Genomic DNA, 20,603 nt, shown 5'->3' with positions numbered 1-20,603 from the left:
AAGATTTGAATAAAGAGTAAAAATGCCATGCTGCTGTTGTAAAAGCCCAGGTGAGACACTTTGAACAGTTTTGGGTTCACATTGTCGAAGGAAAAATGCACTTGCCATCAAGGAAATGCTATGGAGGTTCATCAGATTAATCCCTGGGCGAGGCAGAATTGACAAGGAGAGAGTGAGGAACTGTCTGCATTCCCTGGAGCTTTGAAGAGTGAGAGGTGATATCTTTGGAATTTTAAAAATAGTGATTAGGTGGATGGTAGATAGGATGTTTGCCTACCAGGTGACTCTAGAATCAGGGGCCTACTCTCAGGAAAAAGGGCAGCCATTTAAGTTGGAGGTGAGGAGAAATTTCTTCACTCAGAGGATGGTGAATCTTTGGAATTCTTTATTTCAGAGACCTGTAGGAGCTCACTCATTGAATGTGTTTGAGGCAGCAATTTATAGATTGCTCTGGGACCAGCATAAAGCGATATGGAGATGGTGCAGCAAAGTGGCATTAAGAAGATGATCAGCCATGATCCAAGTGAATGACATGGCAGCCTTGATGAGCTGAACTGTCTATTCCTGCTCTTATGTTCCCATGTTTGTAACATCCTGGGGGGTATCATTGACCAGAAACTCAATTGGACCTGCCACAGAAACACCTTGCAGGTCAGAGGCTAGGAATACTCTGGTGAGTAACTCACCTCCTGACTCCCCAAAGCCAGTCCACTGTCTACAAGGCACAAGTTAGGAGTGTGATAGAAAAGGTCCCACTTGCCCAGACAAGTGCAGCTCCAACAACACTCAAGAAACTTGATACTATTCAGGACAAAGCAGCCTGCTTGATTTGCACCAAATCCACAAACACCCACGTCTTCCACCACCAACGTTCAGTAGCAGCAATGTGTGCCATTTACACTGCAGAATGGGCAGCAGATAAATGGAAGCACCACCATCTGCAAGGTCCCCTCTAAGCCACTTACCATCCTGACTTGGATCACTGTTGTTGGGTCAAACTCCTGGATCTCCTTTCCTGATAGCATTGTGGGTCTACCTACAGCAAATGGACTGCAGTGGTTTAAGGCTCTTCACCACTCTTTCGGAAGGGCAAATAGGAACGGACGATAAATGCATATATCCCATGAGTGAAGGTAAAAAATGGATCTGCATCGATGCTAATCCCAAATTTAGGCCCAATAGTCCATCTTACAGTGTTAATGCACCCTTCCCAGCTCAGGAATTTCAGGCTCTTGCTTCTTGATTTGCCAGTACATAACTGAAAACACTTTTAGCATTTTACTTCGGCTGCAGCAGTTTTATATGACAGTAATAGACAAAGAGAGCTAGATGGCAGGGGTCATAATGATAGGAATGAAATGTGGAAACAGTTTAGAACTGTATAACAGAAATTAAACACATGGGTGGCTTTAAATCAATGTTTGATGAATTATGTCATTACATTGTTAATGTCAGGATGCCTAGTGATGCCAATTTTTAAATGTTTATTCACTAAGGACTGAAAGATCATTATGACATAAACTTATTGGCAAATATCAGTTCAGGTTATTAGGAAACAGGAACATGTTGCACTGCTTATTAAGCCATTGAATGCTCAATTTATTTCCAAAATGTTATTTTCAAAAGCTGTAATGGGTGAACTTGATACCTACTTAACGGTAATTTCTGAAGAAAATCAACTTGCAATGCAATGGCAAATTCAACCCTTCAAGTACCAGAAACATCTGTCTATCTCAGCAGTAATGTTTCCAAACAAATTACTATTAATCTCTAAATTACTGGATACTCCCTCACTTGGCTTCGACAATGCAAAACTAAATCATTGGCTGTCAGTTGCATTGCTGGCCAGTAAGCAGGGCAGTTTGGTGGCTATGTAGAGTTTAAGATTTAGAATCTTAGCATGCAAACTTGCATAACTGAACCAACTGTGAGCCAGATCATGGAACCCTCAGTATTCTTCTGAAAATCCAACTGGGTCACACATATTCTTCAGGGAAAACAACTGGCATATCCATGTGGTCAGAGATACTTGTCAGTACCACGTGGGCCCCTTCTCAGAGTGGAGCAATAATGCGATCTTACTGGAATTACTCTCACTCTGATAGTTAATGCTTTTTTTTAAAAAACCTCACTCTCATTCCAAATGAGGAGCTTTGTCATAAAAGTCAGAAAAAAACTTTGGCTCAGATTTGCTGATTCAAGTGAAGAGAAGACACCACTCCTCCAAATAATACAACATAGTCCATGTTCCCAACCCATACTGAATTCTGATCAGCATATGAAGTTCCTTAATATGATAATACTCAGGTTTTTAGAAGACACACTTTAGGTCAATGCACACTGGCCACTGATTCCTCAATAGGTCAGCATCTATTTATTAAAAATGGCACACATTTAACTACATCTTGTAATTTCAGGTGCTCAAATTCTATGGAATTTTATTACCTATTTATGACTTTCTATTTCTATGCAGAGTTGCAATTATATTATCTTTGGAGTATTATTAACCAATTGAAATGAATGCATTGATGCTGTACTAAAATATAAAACAAGGATTTTACATGAACTTAAGTAAATAACATTCAATGATACTTCAAACTCTTTGTTTAGACAAACTGGCACTGATACTAGTCTCGACTATCTATTTTCCAGCAGGAATATAGAGACAGCAAGACAACGAAAAGATACTTTCTACCCAAATTCCTGATGTGTAGCTCCTGCACCTAGGCCATAAAGCCTATTCAGCAAACCTTAATGGAGTAGGCCTAGCTCAATGCAGACCAATCTCAGCTTGAGAACCTAAAAGAGTCATATGCACCTCAGTCTTATGTTGAATTTTTTTGAATATTTCTCATTCTAGCAAGTTTTCTCACCCTATCTTATCAAACCCATCCCATTAATAATTTACCTTGCCCATTGGCATCTCTCCCATCAAATTTGCAACCGATCTTATAACACCCGTTTCCTTGAGCAACTAACCATTCAGCAGATAGCTCAGAATTCACCCGCTTCCCTTGCACCCGCACTAACTGTAAAACCTGGTTGGGCACCCAGAGAAACACTGTCCATCTGCGGCTACCCTGCATAGTTGCTGATTTTTGCCCCAGACATGACAAGCAGGAGACAATTGGTCCGCGGTTTTGTAGGCGGGATGCAGAAGGTCATGTTGGATGGTGGGGTGTACAAACAAGACATCATCCTTTCCAGAACCAGCCATGGTGACTATGCCACTAGATCATGCCAGCCTAGCCTGAGGTGGCCATATGGGTTAAAACAGTGTGTGGAGGAATGCCCAAAGCGGTAGGGAGAAGGTCAACATCCTTCTCCACTCCATCAGCATAAGTGCCACCATTTTCAAAATCCCACTCTATCACTGCTATTGTACCCACCTCCCACCAAGGCTCATGCTCTACCACTTTCTCTTTCATCTGCAAAATCTTCCACCACTTGGCAATCCCAAGCTGGTCCAGTCAATGAGCTGGGTGTGTGTTCCTGAGTACATAGTGTCCTTGCAGCGCATTACAATGAGGGTTGCTAGTGCAGCATCAGATTGCAGAAGCATGTTGTAAGTGGTTTTTTTCAGGTCTTTTTAGGAAGATGATATTGAATCAAAAACTAGGTCATGTTGTGCCTGTGTTACAAGTTACAATTTCTATCTTTCATATTTCTGAAATAAATTAATATTTGTCAGAATGAGATAATTGAAAATTTATGAAATTTTACAGTAATAAAAACATTAATGTTTTTAAAAGACTATTTAAGTTTTTAAAGGATGTTCTAAAACAATTAGGTCAAACTGTTCCTACAGTTATCATGTCCAAGTTACTCTGATGAGCGGAACATATTTGGATTTGTGTGTTGGCACATGGGATAGAACAACTTCCTGGAATATCACTTTGTGTTGTTAATTAGCAGTAGCAACAATTATTATATCATAACCGTATGCAAATATCTGCAGGATTTATACTTTCCACATACTGTGACTAAATTTTTATACTGTATTTGGACTTTATCAGTGCACATTGGAGATAAAATTAATTTTCTATTTAACACACTAAGTTAGTTTTTGATCAAAAAAATCTTGTTGCAAGTTATCCAAAATCAAACAGGTTTAGAAAGGTTCTCCCGATTCAAGATAAGAATTTTTTTTACATGAACCAATAATAGCAAATGCACGACTGACACATGCTTTGAAGAATATATTTATACAATAAACCTCTAATTTTCTAAATGAAAATGAATTATTGAATGAGAATTACAAATGTGTTGCAATATGCGCAATGCATTCTTTGGATACCATCATAGCAGTTTTGAAGAGATACTTTTTAGGGAGATTCAGGAGGAATAAATTCCAGACACCTTATATTTGCATTGCATTATATTTTGGTGTAACAGCCTAGACATTTAATAACATCTTCTCCATATATTGTTGGAGCACAGCCCTGAGAGTTGGATTTCCAACTCTCACAGAGATGTGGCCATGATCAAAGCTGAGTTAAGCCTCAGGTCACTTAATGGAAGAGGGTGGGCCTATTGCTATGTGGGGATTCAGACAGTCTCCATGCTATCTGCAAAATTGGACATTATAAACAAAATAATTTCAGGCTCCTCTTTGGCTTGAATTCAAAGTGATCGACTTCCATTCAGCAAGCAAGTATCGTTCTTACATTCCATACTTTCCATACAACAATATTCAAAGAACATGATAAAACACAAGCATGTTGTTTCCTTTCATGCTAATTCATCTCTTCCCAGAATTTGATATTGGAAATGTAAAACTTGCTCGTAATTCCTAGGCCACTTTTTAAAAAGAATATAATATATTCCTTTAACCATTTTCAAACATACCCTCCATGTTTTCAACATTGCTCAAGTACACTCAGCACTGTCCACTTCATTCGCCTGTGCTTTGGAATTACCTTAATTCTCTTTCCACAGACACCAATGTGCTCCCTTCTTTATCCTCTGATAGACCTCTTCTACAAACTCTTCACTGTCCCCTAATTTGATCCTTTTTTTTAACTCTAGTTCTGCATCTAGACTTTTTTTTTTACACAGCTTACTTGAGAAATTAGAGACAGTTTTCTTGAGTAGTATTATTGAAATTGCTGAAGTTGAACTCAAGCCTTCAGTATAATAAAAATGACAGTACAGTGCATATACAAGCTATTTTATTTCTTATATAGTCAAATATTTCCATATGTTTCACCCTTTCCTTTGAGTAGTGTTGGGAGTTTGTACTTTTAAATAAATATTGGATTCAGTTCAGCAAACTTTAATTCTGAATTTTCTGCTGGAGAATATGACAAATATTAAAGATTTATTTTAAGCAACCGTGACAAGACTTAGTTCAGAATTTTGACTGAATTACTTAATGCAAGCAAACTCATAAAACAAAAGCCTTGTAATCTGATTTCTATACGTTTAAATGTAGATTTTGAGTTTTGACTAGTTTTAAGTAGAATTGGCTGCCAGCATGTCAGTTGGAAATGTTGAAGATCTTTTTGAAGGATTGGTTAAAGACACCTGTCCAGTTAACTCCGGAGTAAATTTAATTTTAAACATAAAAGAAATGCTTTCTTTATTAGGAATTGCGCTAAGGAGAAATTCGCCCTTGGCTCCAGGACTATTTTGCAACCTGCATCAATGGTACTGTAACCTCACTGACAGCTGGAATTCTGAAACAAAAACAGAAGTTGCTGGGGAATCTTAGCAGATCTGGTAACATCTCTAGAAAGAAAGCAGAGTTAATGTTTCAGGTCTCATGACCCTTCCTCAGAACTCTTCCTGACCATTTCATACCTTTTGATTTTCTCTTTCCTCCTTTCACTCCAAACAAGTTGTGTTCAATAAATACCATGATCTAAACTTACTAACTGAAGTTTTAAAAAGGAACACCAATGGTATGTTATTTTCCCCACTACAAAGGATTATAGTAATTTAAAGCATAATCTTTTTTTTTACTCAAAATGAGATTTTTAAGTCTACTTCAATTCTAAACTAATCAAAATTCAAGTCACAGAGGAGGCTTTTATCACCACTAGTGTTTGGTGATAAAAGCCTTCTCTGTGACTTGAATTTTGTCACATTTACTGTTAATAATAATAAATAGTAACTACTTTTGAAGCATACTTATGTACACCACACCAAATATCTGTAAAAATGGCTTTACACCATAACTGAAAAAATGTAAAGGATTATTTCTGTCAATTTTAATTGAAATTCTGGAAGGACCAGCTTGAAATAACACCTCAAAATCCACTATAGAATCCAATTAGGATTAACTTGATCTCTGCCTGGTCAATAACACTTTTGTGATACTATCAAGGAATGTGCTCTGCCTAGTAAATAAGAAATAAAACATAATACTGGTACTTCAGTAAGGAATTTGGTCAGCACTTGCAACATTACATGCATAATCCAATACTGAGGTCAGAAAATATTATTTTCTACCATTATGTTCTACAACCGAAATAAAAACTTGCCACCAAAGACAACATTGCATGCATCACTCTTTCTTTATGTCCCATAATTAATGCAGCTCATAGGACCTGATTAGATGTACGCTAGAACTCTGTCGAAAGCTGGTCAAGTGATTGCTGAGATATTTGTATCATCGATAGTCACAGATGAGCTGCTGGAAGACTAGAGGTTGGTTAACGTGATGCCACTGTTTAAGAAGGGTGATATGGACAAGCCAGGGAACTATAGACCAGTGAGCCTGATGTCAGTGGTGGGCAAGTTGTTGGAGGGAATCCTGAGGGACAAGATTTACATGTATTGGAAAGGCAAGGACTGAGTAGGGATAGTCAACATGGCTTTGTGTGTGGGAAATCATGGCTCACAAACTTGATTGAGTTTTTTTAAAGAAGTAACAAAGAGGATTGATGAGGGCAGCGCTATGGACATAATCTATTTGGGCTTCAGTGAGGCGTTCAACAAGGTTCCCAATGGGAGACTGGTTAGGTAGAGTCATAGAGATGTACAGCATGGAAACAGACCCTTCGGTTCAACCCGTCCATGCCGACCAGATATCCCAACCCAATCTAATCCCACCAGCCAGTACCTGGCCCATATCCCTCCAAACACTTCCTATTCATATACTCATCCAGATGCCTTTTAAATGTTGCAATTTTACTAGCCTCCACCACTTCCTCTGGCAGCTCATTCCATACATTCTGAGTGAAAATGTTACCTTTTAGGTCTCTCTTTCCCCTCTCACACTAAACCTATGCCCTCTAGTTCTGGACTCCCCACCCCCAGGAAAAAGATCTTGTCTGTTTATCCTATCCATGCCCCTCATGATTTTATAAACCTCTATAAGGTCACCCCTTAGCCTCCGACGCTCCAGGGAAAACAGCACCAGCCTATTCAACCACACCCTCTAGCTCAAATCCTCCAACCCTGCCAACATCCTTGTAAATCTTTCCTGAACCCTTTCAAGTTTCACAACATCTTACCGATAAGAAGGAGGCCAGGATTGCACACAATATTCCAAAAGTGGCCTAACCAATGTCCTGTATAGCCGCAACATGACCTCCCAACTCCTGTACTCAATACTCTGGCCAATAAAGAAAAGCATACCAAACACCCTTCTTCACTATCCTATCTACCTGTGACTCTATTTTCAAGGAGCTATGAATCTCCACTCCAAGGTCTCTTTGTTTAGCAACACACCCATTAAGTGTATAAATCCTGCTAAGATTTGCTATCCCAAAACGTGGAATACATGGAGAACTAGCCATTTGGATACAGAACTGGCTCAAAGGTAGAAGACAGAGGGTGGTGGTGGGGTGTTGTTTTTCAGACCAGAGGCCCGTGACCAGTGGAGTGCTGGGTCCATTACTTTTTGTCATTTATATAAATGATTTGGATATGAGCATAAGAGGTATATGTTTGCAGATGACACCAAAGTTGGAGATGTAGTGGACAGCGAAGAAGATTACCTCAGATTACAATGGGATCTTGATCAGATGGGCCAATGGGCTGAGGAGTGGCAGATAGAGTTTAATTTAGATTAATGCGAGGTGCTGCATTTTGGGAAAGTAAAGCTTAGCAGTACTTATACACTTAATGGTAAGGTCTTAGGGAGTGTTGCTGAACAATGAGACCTTGGAATGCAGGATATAAAAGAGACCTAATGGGAACCTTTTTCATGCAGAGAGTAATACGTGTATGGAATGAACTGCCAGAGGAAGTTGGGAGGCTGGTACAATTGCAACATTTAAATGGCATCTGGATGGGTATATGAATAGGAAGGGTTTAGAGAGATTTGGGCCAGGTGCTGGCAGATGGGACCAGATCGGGTTGGGATATCAGGTTGGAATGGACAATTTGGACTGAAGGGTCTGTTTTCGAGCTGTACATTTCTATGACTCTACGACCTGTAACTTTGCACTCCCTACTCTGGGGAAAAGACCTTGACTATTCACTCTATCCATGCCCCTCATGATTTTATAAACTCTCCAGTGAAAGTAGCCCCAGTTTATTCAACCTCTCCCTATATCTCAAATCCTCCAAACTTCACAACATCCTTGTAAATCTTTTCTCAAGTTTAATAATATCTGTTCTATTGCAGGGAGACCAGATTGAATACAGTATTTCAAAAGTGGCCTAACCAATGCCCTGTACAGTTGCAAGATGACCTCCTAACCCTTATACTCAATGCACTGATCAATAAAGGGAAGTGCACCAAACACCTCCTTCACACCCTGTCTACTTATGACTCCACTTTCAAGGAGCTATGGACCTCTTTGTTCGCCAACACTCCCTAAGACCTTACCATTAAGTATCTAAGCTCTGCCCTGATCCGCCCTCATTTTTAAGAATACATGTTACGTTGTAATGAACAGATATTTTTCAGTTTATTCAAAGGACTGTGAAAGCACATCAAAAGAGGAACAGATGGCCATTGTAGTTGTTACATTTAAACATTTATACTAATAGTGTGACCTGTGAAGTATTGGCGTTTGATTATCACCACATTCCTCTTGTTATGGCAGTGACAAGATATAATAAATGGTTAACATACAGTCAGTGACATAAAAGTATAAATTCTTATCCCTCTGACTATCCCCAAAACACAGCTTGATCAGGAAATACAACTTTGTGATGTTCTTTCAATTACTCTTTAAAAAGAGCAAATAGGTTTCATCTTGAAATCAGTGAAAGGCTTTCTTTTAAAAAATGTGGACACCATCTTGGCAACTTGTTCTTAGTGAGCTTTCCTCCAATTCAGTCTCTGTTAGCAGACTTTCATCCAAAGGAACCAGAATCAAGGAGATTTCTCCAAACAGGTCACTATTAAATCGGAGCAGCAAAGCAAGCAGTTATCACCAGTCATGTGTTGGGACACATATATATTTATTGATTATGATTCCTAACTGCCTCTGGATAATTAGGGGTGGGCAAAAAATGCTGGCCTAGCCAGAGACAGACATATCCCATGAACAAAACAAAAACCTCACAGACTCCAATTTATTTATGAAAATGTAAACTTCAATGCAAGGGAGAGAGGGATAGTCAGGCACTTGGAAAAAAAAAGGCCAGGGTACATGCGATAAAAAGTATACCGTTTTCTCCTTTTAAAGTTATAGAAACATGTTTGATTCAATCTTTTAAGATTACACAATGTAACATTCACTCACTGAATTAGCAAGCATATCAATTTCAAATGACCTGTTTCTGTCAAATGAATGGAGGATTAAGTTTATTTTTTAACAACTAACTTCAGTTTACTTACGTGTAAGGATCAAGTAAATAATGTATCATAATATTCTATTTAATTGTGGTCAATGTAAGACACCTTGTAAAAATGGTCTTATGGTCGAAATGAACATGGGTCTATTGCGTTATTAGGGTTTTTATGGCGTCAAACAAATTTAAACTGTTGAGTCACTTTGAAGTAAAACAGCTTTAGTGGTTAAGCCATACACTTCTATGTTCTGCATCAGTTAGTGTGAAACTTAAAGGTCATTAAAGGTAAATAATCTCTTTAAAAGTATACAATGAGTCTATATACTTATGTTACACTGGAATTAAGTTTCGTAAACAGTTCTATACAATGATTTTTTTTAAGACAAACTAGGCTGTATAGTTTGAGTACAGTGAAAAGATTTGTTTCCGAATAAGGTGCTACGGTCTGGAGAGAGTTTTTGTAACCCCATCTCTGCAGAACGCAAGAAGGCTGTATTGTTTTTTTCAAAGTGATTTTCTAGTCAAATTGCTACAGGCATTAGCAGTTATTAAGGAACCATAATAGCCTGGTCTATTGGAGAGTGAAAGAGTGAAGGTTGGTATTTAGATTAGATTACTTACAGTGTGGAAACAGGCCCTTCGGCCCAACAAGTCCACACCGACCTATTCCCCTACATTTACCTCTTCATCTAACACTATTGGGCAACTTAGCATGGCCAATTCACCTAACCTGCACATTTTTGGATTGTGGGAGGAAACCGGAGCACCCGGAGGAAACCCACGCAGACACGGGGAGAATGTGCAAACTCCACACAGAGAGGCGGGAAATGAAATAGGCGTCTGATCAAAGTGAGGAAATTTGAAATCCTAAAACTTGAGGTGCTGCAGATTTGGTGGTGGTGGGGTTATTCATTCATTGAGAGACTGCCTTCAACTAATTGCCTATTTGCGTCTTACTGTTACCCAACAATTTCAAGCCCGCTTCCCGTTGGCCTGCAAATCCCCCGAGGTGAAACCCGGAATACAGTAAAATGATGTTGACATCTCCCTCTCACCTTGGGGAATTCCCTGCACACATCCACACCCACCTCCCCTTGTCTGTTTAATCCCTCTCAGACAACTTCTGCTTCTCTTGTTTCTTCCCTTTTCTGTTTTTATTTCAGATTTCTAACATCTGCAGAATTTCACATTTATGCTTATTTTACCAACTGTTTCCTAAGTCTACTTTCAAAGTGCCTGCAGATGTGTGAGGCCACTTGTCAAAGACAAACATTTTCACTTCTCCAGGTTTATGATGATTAGATACTGTGTTACATCACTGTACAGTCAGATTTTAGTCAGTGCAAGCAAATAGTTAAATGCTGAGGCTATTTCCAAAAGTGACAATCTCAACTGTATCAAAGAGTCTCAGTGGTTAGCACTGCTGCCTCACAGCACCAGGGACCTTGGGTTCGATTCCAGCCTCGAGCAACTGTCTGTGTGGAGTTTGCACATTCTCCCCATGTCTGTGTGGGTTTCCTCTAGGTGCTCCGGTTTCCTCCCACAGTCCAAAGATGTGCAGGCTGGGTGAATTGGCTGTGCTAAATTGCCCATAGAGTTAAGTGCATTAGTTAGGGGTAACTATAGGGAATGGGTCTGGGTGGGTTACTCTTCAGAGGGTCGGTGTGGACTAGTTGGGACGAAGGGCCTGTTTCCACACTGTACGGAATCTAATCTAATGTACCTTAAACTCATATCACAGTCCCTGAATACATTGCATCCCATTGGCATATCCAGTTGATGGGATGGAGTAATGTGTATATGTGTATTGATGACTCTGAACCTCATGAGGCTCATAGCTTCAAGTCAAATATAGTCTGGAAACATGCTTTTTATAACACCAATTCGCTATATGCCCAACACTGAACAGTCAGGTTTCCTTCAAAGTAAAAGTCACTCACAGCATGTCCTAAGGAAAGTAAATAATTAGAATGTTCTCAGAGTTCAAGATTTCAATTTTGATCACCAAGAGTTGCTCAATATGCTACCACTGAGCCCTGAAGAACCGAACTTCCTGACCGAGTCAGTGGCAACAGCAAAGATACCAGTACATGCGTATAAACTGCTGGGCATTGATCTCAACAACTAACCTATTGCAAACACATCTACAGACAACAGGTTGTTAAATTAATCTTGGAAAAGATTGGTGGATGTGCAAAAGTTATGAACAATCTGGTACAGTTCACTGGTGTCACAGCCTGAATTCACACCATCATGCAAGCTGACATAGGGCTATATCAGTCAACTCTCACAAAGATACTCAAATCTCATAAAGGAGTGACTTGTGTAACAGAACACAAGAAATTATGTGGATCTGAACTTGTAACAAGTGTATCTGGATTTGAAATATTATAGGTTCAGTGTCTGGCATTAACTGAAAATCAATACAGTCATAATTATTAGATTTTTTTATTATTTGACTGAGTCAGTAACTGAGAGGCATTTCTGATTGACTTCCAATTTCACAAGAGTCAGGAACCGAACCTGGGATAGTTTGCATTATTTAGCATGATATCAGTTGATACCATTATTTATTTTCAAAAGATCACATAGGCTGATAGAAAGATCAGGTTAGGTGAAAACCAACAAATTATTTTAAATGATTATAGTTGTCAGAGCTCAACCAGATTATGAGTAGGAGAAGGAGGAGGCTCCACAAATATCCCTATCCTCAATGATGGAAAAGCCCAGCACATCAGTATAGAGGTTAAGGCTGAAGCATTTGCAGCAACTGTCAGACAGGAGTGCCATGTGGATGATCTGTCTCGGTCTCTTCCAGTAGTCCCTAGCATTACTGATACCAGCCTTCAGCTAACTCAATTCATTCCATTTGATATCAAGAAACAGTTGGAGGCACTGGATACTGCAAAGGCAATGGGCCTGACAACATTCCAGCAATAGTACTTGCTGTTCCCCTAGCCTCTTTCAGTACACTTACAATACAGGTATCTACCTGACAATTGCCCAGGTATGTTCTGTCAGTAAAAAGGAGGACAAATCCAACCCATTTAATTACTGTCCCATCAGTCTACTCTTGATCATCACTAAAGTGATGGAAGGGGTCATCAATAGTGCTATCAGGCAGCACCTGCTCAGCAAAAACCTGCTGAGTGACGTCCAGTTCGGGGTTCCACCAGGGCCACTCAGCTCCTGACCTCATTACATGGACATTGCATGGACAAAAGAGCTGAATTCCAGAGGGGAGGTAAACAGTGACAGACATGTGAAGACTACATTTGACCAAGTGTGGCATCAAGGAGCAAAACTGAAGTCAATAGAAATCGGGGGAAAACTCTCCGTTGGATGGAATCATACCTGGCACAAAGGAAGATGGTAGTTGTTGGAGATAGAATATATAACTGTAGAGCACAGGGACAGGCCAACCATGATGTCATTCTAACCAATTCCATCTGCCTGCACATGGTCCATATCCCTCTATTTCTTGCCTGTTCATGTGTTTATCTAAATGTGTCTTAAACATTACTATTGTATCTGCTACTAGTAAAAATAATCCAAGTTTGTCCAACCTCTTCATATAGCTACTACACAAAGTCTACTACAGATCAGTCACCTCAGCTCCAGAACACCTCTGCAGGAGTTTCTCACAGTAGTGTCCTGGTCCAACCATCTTCAGCTGCTTCATCAATAACCTTCCCTCCATTATAAAGTCAGAAGTGGGGATGTTCACTGAAGATTGCACAATGTTCAGCACCATTCACAGCTCTTCAGATTCTGAAACAGTCCTTGTTCAAATGCAGCAAGACCTGAACAATATGTAGATTTAAACTATCAAACAGTAAGTGACTTTCATGGCGCACAAATGCCAGGGTAATGACCACCTGCAACAAGAGAGAATTGAATCATCACTCCTTGACATTTATTGGCATTGCCATCACCGGATCCCCTATTATCAACATCCCAGCGGTTACCATTGACCTGCTTGTTTCTGATCAGAGGCTAGGAATCCTTGACTCCCACGAGTCTGGGTGGTATCTGCAAAGTTCATGTCAGGAATGTCTTGGAATACACAACATTGTTGGGTGTAGCTCCAACAACACTCAAGAAGCTTGATACCATCCAAGACAAAGCAGCCCACTTGATTGTCACCACATTCACAATCATCCACTTTTTCCCCACACAAGCAGTATGTACTATCTACAAGATGCACTTCAGAAATTCACTTGGGATCTTTTGGCAGCAGCTTCCAAACCCACAACCCATCTAGAAGGACAAGGGTAGCAGATACATTGGAACATCACCACCTACAAGTTCCTCTCCGAGCCACTCATCATCTTGAGTTGGAAATATCTCGGCATTCCTTCACTATCACTGGGTCAATATCATGGTACTCCCCTCCAGTAGAATTGAGGGTGTATCTAGAGATTCAAGGAGGCAGCTCACCAATTCCTTCTCAAGGGCAACCCAAGACAGCCATAAATAGAGTCATAGAGTCATACAGCATAGAAACCCATCTGCACTTCAGTTCAACCCATCTGCACTGATATCCTAAATTAATCTCATCCCATTTGCAAGCATTTGACACATATCCCTCTAAACCCTTCCGATTCATGTCCCCAACAAGATGCTGTTTAAATATTGTAATTGTACTAGCCTCCACCACCTCCTCTGGCAGCTTGTTCCATACGTGCATCATCCTCTGCATGAAAAAAATTGCCCCTTAGATCCCTTTCAAATCTTTCTCCTCTTGCCTTAAACATATGTTCTCTAGTTTTGGACTCCTTTACCCAGTGGCCTAGCCACTGATCCCCTCATCCCATTAAAGAATTTTTCTTTTCAAATTGTAATCTAAAAGTCTAAGTTTCTTAAAATAAAAAAAGTTGCAATACTTTTCTGCACAAATAGCACTTATTGTAAAACATAAATATATTTTCACATTCTACTTCAATCATTAGTTTGTAATGTCTAAATTTACTCAAGGGCTTCTGATCATAACTCTGATTGGACCGACCAGAAAAAGACATAGGTGTACCAATATCTTTCACCCTACTTTGTTAAAAATGTTATCTCTGCCTCCCTAGCTCTCCAGTTACAATGCAATATCATGAAGTGGACAGAGCCAGTAGCATGGCCTCTGTTTCAGGAGCCTTGGTTTCCCTCACACATTTAGCATTCAGGATAATGGTACAGACCACTCTGTCCAATGAGTTAAGGCATGCTATATTCCAGATTGGCATAAGCAGATGACAACAAGGAGGAAGAGACCAAGATTAAACATGCAACATAGAGCGCTCGCAAAGAAACACATTTTGGACATTCTCCACATTTCCTGGCTACACTGGGTCTATCAGCACTGGAGAAACATGCACAATGACACGATCTGCCCTTTATAAATCAGATCCTTTCCCTGACCCTAAAAGGTCAGAAATGTCTTGCAGCTCTCCAGGTTTTAAACTCACCTCCAAAACAAACTGCTCCACAATAAGATTGGCAACTCTATCCATCATTACTTCCTTCAATACGTTGTCAGCTTCATCTGAAGTTTTCCACGAAAACTGACTAAAATGGATATGTCAAGGAAAAAAAAACAGGCCATCTACAAAGTAAACCACTGCGCAGTAATGTGCATCATTTTGCAAATGTTCTGGAAACAAAGTCCCTTTATGAAGATTTATAATTGGCTTCACCAATGTCACTGCAATTATTTTGAAATTCAGAAATCCATTGTTCACTTATTTTCTTGGAACTTGAGTATTACCCAGTTGGTTCATAAGCCAATTATTTTCACTAATCAATGCTATTTGCATTAAGTTGAGCGAAAAATATTAATATCTCTAATTAAATTCAAATAAATAACAAAGATTTTACCTCGCATCTTGCTTGTTGCATACATTAGAGTTTAGCCGGATTCTGTTGCCCATATCCTAACTTACACCAAGTCTCACTCTCTGACTTACACTGGCTCTCAGTCAAGTATCACCGAAATTTAAAAATTCTCATCCTTGTTTTCAAGGCTTCATCTCTTTCAGGATGTTGTGATTTACTCCAATTCTGACCCCTTCAACATCATGATTTTGATCACTCCGTAACTGGAGGCCATGCTTTCAGATTCCTAGACTACAAACTCTGAAATTTTCTACTTAAACTTCCTTTCCTCTTGAACACTCTCGTCCCTTTATGATGCTTATCAAGATATACCTGTTTTACTAAGTTTTTAGTAAACATCTCCTTAAGCATGTCAGTGCCAAATGCTTCATAGTGTTCAAGAAATCATCTTGGGATATTTCATATTGTTTAAAGGCATCATAAATAATGGAAGTTAAAATTATTGTTCTATATTGTTTGTTCTTTAGCTGCTGCTGTTGTCCTATTTCTGGAATATCCTAAATATTACAAAGATTCTGGGATAATGAAGGAAAGCTAAGCTTTAATTTAATCCATATATTGACAGAAACAGCAAACAGAAGGAACTAAAAATGACAAGAAGGAAGGACAGAATTTTATGGGCTACGCACAGACAAGAACAGCTGGAAATGAGGACATGTGTTAGCCAAAATGCTCATCCTTACCTCATCTTACAGATAGCAGGGGAAGTGTCATGTGGACTACCACCATGGACTTGTTGTGGCCTTTCAGTGGGCAATGGAAACTGCTCTGATTAACAGGCAGCAGGAGAGGACTGAGCCCAACACGTAGCCCAACAGATTTAACACTACAGACTGCAGGTCAATGCAAAGGGGGAAGAGTCCCTTCTTCCCAGGCACCTGTGCCTACTGGAGATCTCACCCCAAGAGTTTGACTCCCCACATCCAACAGCCAGCCCATGTTATCCCAAATGCCCTCCAGCTCTCTTGTTTCTGGGCGTGGGTATGATCATGAACTTACGTGTGTTTCAGGACATCAGGTTCCTATTCCTTCTGGGCCTCCTGCAGTACTAGCAGGGTCATTGACTCTGGTGAGACACAGAGAATGGTGCCACCAGCTGGCTGGCAGCTCTGTGAAGCTGGACCTCTTACTGGAGATGGATGGGAGTCCTGTCTTGTATTAAAGGGCCAATGTTCAAAACTAAATAAAAAAAAAACGCAGCCAAGTGGAGGTGGGGGTTTCCCTTGGAAATTTATGTTCTGGTGCCTAAGATTGTATTTTCTTTCCCTGTATGAAGAAAGGATCCTCGTTTATTGGTGAACAGAAACTAAAATAATTCCAACTGCTGTCTTTATGGCCGTCATTCTCTGGTTCATGGAACATCACCGAATAAGTCAAACATTTAACATAATGTTGAAAAGGACAGACCCAATATCTGGAAAATAAGTACAACACTGTTTACAAGTTTACTTCAGTAAATAAAAAGGCTACGGAAGCAGACATGGTCTCTCTATTATCCATCTCAATTGCAGAAATTAGAAATTTAACAAAAACATTATATTTATTGTTATAAACTGCACATAAATCAAAACTAATAAAAGTGACAAACAGCTTGAAAATTAAGCATTACAAAGCAAACATAAGGACTTTAAAGCACAGAATATAAACTATTCCTCATTATTTCTAGTGTAAATTAGTGTTGAAAATGATAGGATTTAAGAATTTCTATCATCTACCCACCTATTTATCATTCAGAAATAGGTTAAACTATTCCCCTACCTGAACAGAATAAAAGACATGTTTATTATTTCTACACTGAAAGCACATTAAAGATCTTGCCAAGCTGAGTTGCATTCACTGGATAAATTCCACCACTAAATGGAAATGATCAGCTGGGTTTTCCAGAACCTGGCCTATAAAGTATGGGACAGGACTTCCACCTTTCATTGTGATCCTGTCTTGACCAGACCAGTTTCAAGGAAAGGGCAATATTTCTGTCACTGTTGATAAAGGTTGCAAAGATATTAAATGTTCCACAGGATCGGAAAGATCAGAGCAATACGCTAAATGAGGACTGAGGTCTTCACCAGGTAAATGATCAAAGGATGCTTCTGCTAGGTCCTTCCCTGCAATTGCCACTGCTGTGGCCATTTTAACTATCATCAGTCATCTGGATTCACATGCAACAAAGGAAAAATTAGGAGCAGTTTTACAAGAAAAGGAAATTCAGTTCAGTTCAGTTCAGTGAAATGGTGAGAGTCCTCATCATCCAGTTTAACACGTATTATCAGTATCAAATAGGTTGACTTCAGGAGAGACATAGGGAGAAAATCTATCATTCTATCCATTATGTCTACACATACAGATTCTCAGCTGTATACTGTACTTGCTCAGATGGCTGCAGTAGCACTCTCCAAAATCTCTGCTTTATATCAGAGATTCTTGCTAACACATAAAAGCAATTCCACAGCATCTTTCAGGATCACAGGAAATTCTCTATTGTCTATCTCAAACTCTGCAGGCAAGGATGCCCTGAGGCATAGTATATTGGCGAAAACATGCAGATGCTACAACAACGGATGAATGTAAACCATGGAACAATCACCGTACAGTAGGGTTCCCTCCCAATGGGAGAACACTTCAGCAGTCAGGACATTCAGCCTCCAATCCTTGGTTAAATGTTCTCTCAGGTGGACTTTGGGATGTGCAACAAAGCTGATAGCCATGTTTGGTACCATTAGGAGGGTCTCAACTGGAATCTTGGGTTCATGTCACACTACAGGTGAATCCACCACACTAACCACGCACACACACATGGGCACATATACCACACACTCTCATACAAACACACGCACATTCACATAGACCCTGTTTCATATACAGGCACTCATTCTCACTGGCATACACTCCTTCACACTCTCTATTCAAGCACACACACATGCTCTTATACACACATATTCCCTCACACTCACACACACTTCCTTTGAAGTCTGAGAAACAAACAGACTGGAAACATGGCCTCACACCTAAAAAGTATTATCTGACCTGAAGTGTCGCCTTTATTCTGATAAAACCTGAGGTTATCTTGGGCCAGTGACTTGAAAGAAATTCTGTGATTTACATGTTAATCAATCAAAACCCGCACCTCCATTCTAATTGATTAAAGACTTAATAGCTATCTGGGTTTATTCAATATATTTGCATAAGTTATATGATCCTTTGATCATTTACTTATAAAGTCTGGGTCCACTGCATTCCCATTCACTAGCTGCCTGGGGAAGGAGCGGGGACTCTGAAAGCTTATAGTTTCAATAAACCTGTTGGACTATAATCTGGTGTCATGTGATTTTTGACTTTGTCCACCCTAGTCCAACACCAGCACCTCCACACTATGTAAACTCAACTTTAAACTACATTAATGCATTTATGCAGTTCCAGTTGGTATTTTGTCCCATTTGTTCCTGTTTGGTTAATGCTTTACCATTATAAATCTGAAAAAAACCCATAGATTTACAAACTTTCATTTCACTGAGGAGGTTTCAGCTGATTCATATCCAACAACCAGTTCTGAAAGCTTGCTCACTATTTGACTGACAGCAGCAGCTAAGATAAGCCTAACATTCTGAAAGAATCAACAACATTCTAATTAAAACAACCCACAACATTCTAAAAAAAAATGGTCAATTCACTCCATCTCCTAACATTAACAGGTGATTTAGAAAATACTACAGTCTTAATTCAAATCCAGATCTGCAACTTTGCCTACAAAACTAATTAGTTCTAAGTCCACACCATTGCCATGTAGCAGTTTTTGATGAAACCTTTTTTTTCGATATTTTGTTTCCAGACACATAGACTAACAATAGCATTACTTCTTTCCATCCTCAATAGAAGGAATATACATAATAGTTTCAATTATTATGTTGAGAAGATTGGTTTGGACCACGGTCTTTAAATTTAGGCAGGATTTAGTGACCTTTTCTGAGGTCAGCCTGATGGTAAGTCGAGGTGGTTTGATTGTTAAAGATTAAGTAAAATTTAGATTGTTTTACTGAAAGGAGAGTGCAAGGTATTGATGGTTGGAGGCAATAGCAACTGCCTGTGTACTACCATGGATAGGCTGAGTCTCCGAATTCCCAGAAAAGCATTGGCAATGTTCGATTGTAAACAACCATGTTTTAAACTGCCCATAATGCAAAGCAGAAGAGAGTTGTGGCCTCAAGGATAGATGATCAGCGTTTCTACCAAGTTACAAGTCCCAAGGTATTTACATCACCAGAGGAGGTGTTTTGGGGGGTGGGGGGAGGAACTAAGATATCTTTTACAACCTACATCCAAGATTAGCCGAGAGTATAATGGATTTGGTCAGCAGCTGTGGGTGCTGGGGTTAATCATGAAAGAAAGTAGGTTGAACTACTCACTTGAACTGGAAAAACTGCATTTGTGACCAGTTAACTTGAAGTTAACAGATTTGCCTAACTTGTGCTCAAGAAAGAATCTCCAGGAGAAAACTTTTACTGTGTAAAAGACAGTTCTTAGATTGAGAGTTTTCGATGTAAGGAAGGAAAAGAACACAAATAGACCCTTGGTAGCTAAGTATCACCTTGGACTGGCTCCAATAGAATTAAATATCTACTCAAAAGACATTATAAATTATATCTGCAAAGTGTTTTTTCAGTTTGAGCAGTTATAGAGTCACAAAGCATGGAAACAGACCCTTCAGTCCAACCAATCCATGGCGAACAAAATCTCAAACTAAACTAGTCCCACCTGCCTGTCCTTTTTTTCCTATTCATGTATCCATCCAAATGTTTTTTAAACGCTGTGATTGTACTTGCATCCACCACTTCCTTAGGAAGTTCATTCCACACATCAACCACTCTGTGCCTCTTATGTGTTTTTTAAACTTTCTCCTCTCACCTTTGTGTTAAAAAAAAAAGGGAATGATATTTTTGTGGATATGTTGCCTATAGAATGTAGTCAATAATGCAAAATCCTAAGTGACCATGTTATATAAATAACTACAAACCAAGAAGACAAAAGGA

At 39.4% G+C, this 20,603-nt stretch overlaps 1 protein-coding gene across 1 annotated transcript in view; it reads right to left on the bottom strand.

Annotated features, from left to right (window-relative positions):
• The window catches only part of LOC122550368, a 73,313-nt gene that overhangs the window by 22,949 nt on the left and 29,761 nt on the right, over positions 1–20,603 (bottom strand). The window contains exon 8 of the mRNA XM_043691097.1: positions 15,153–15,252. Coding sequence (XP_043547032.1) covers positions 15,153–15,252 — 100 coding nt within the window. The remainder of the gene's footprint in view (positions 1–15,152; positions 15,253–20,603) is intronic.

The sequence above is a fragment of the Chiloscyllium plagiosum genome, chromosome 1, assembly GCF_004010195.1.
Source record: "Chiloscyllium plagiosum isolate BGI_BamShark_2017 chromosome 1, ASM401019v2, whole genome shotgun sequence".
NCBI classification, from domain to species: Eukaryota; Metazoa; Chordata; class Chondrichthyes; order Orectolobiformes; family Hemiscylliidae; genus Chiloscyllium; species Chiloscyllium plagiosum.
The sequence above is the reverse complement of the archived record's forward strand: the minus strand, read 5'-3'. Positions and strand labels throughout refer to the sequence as shown.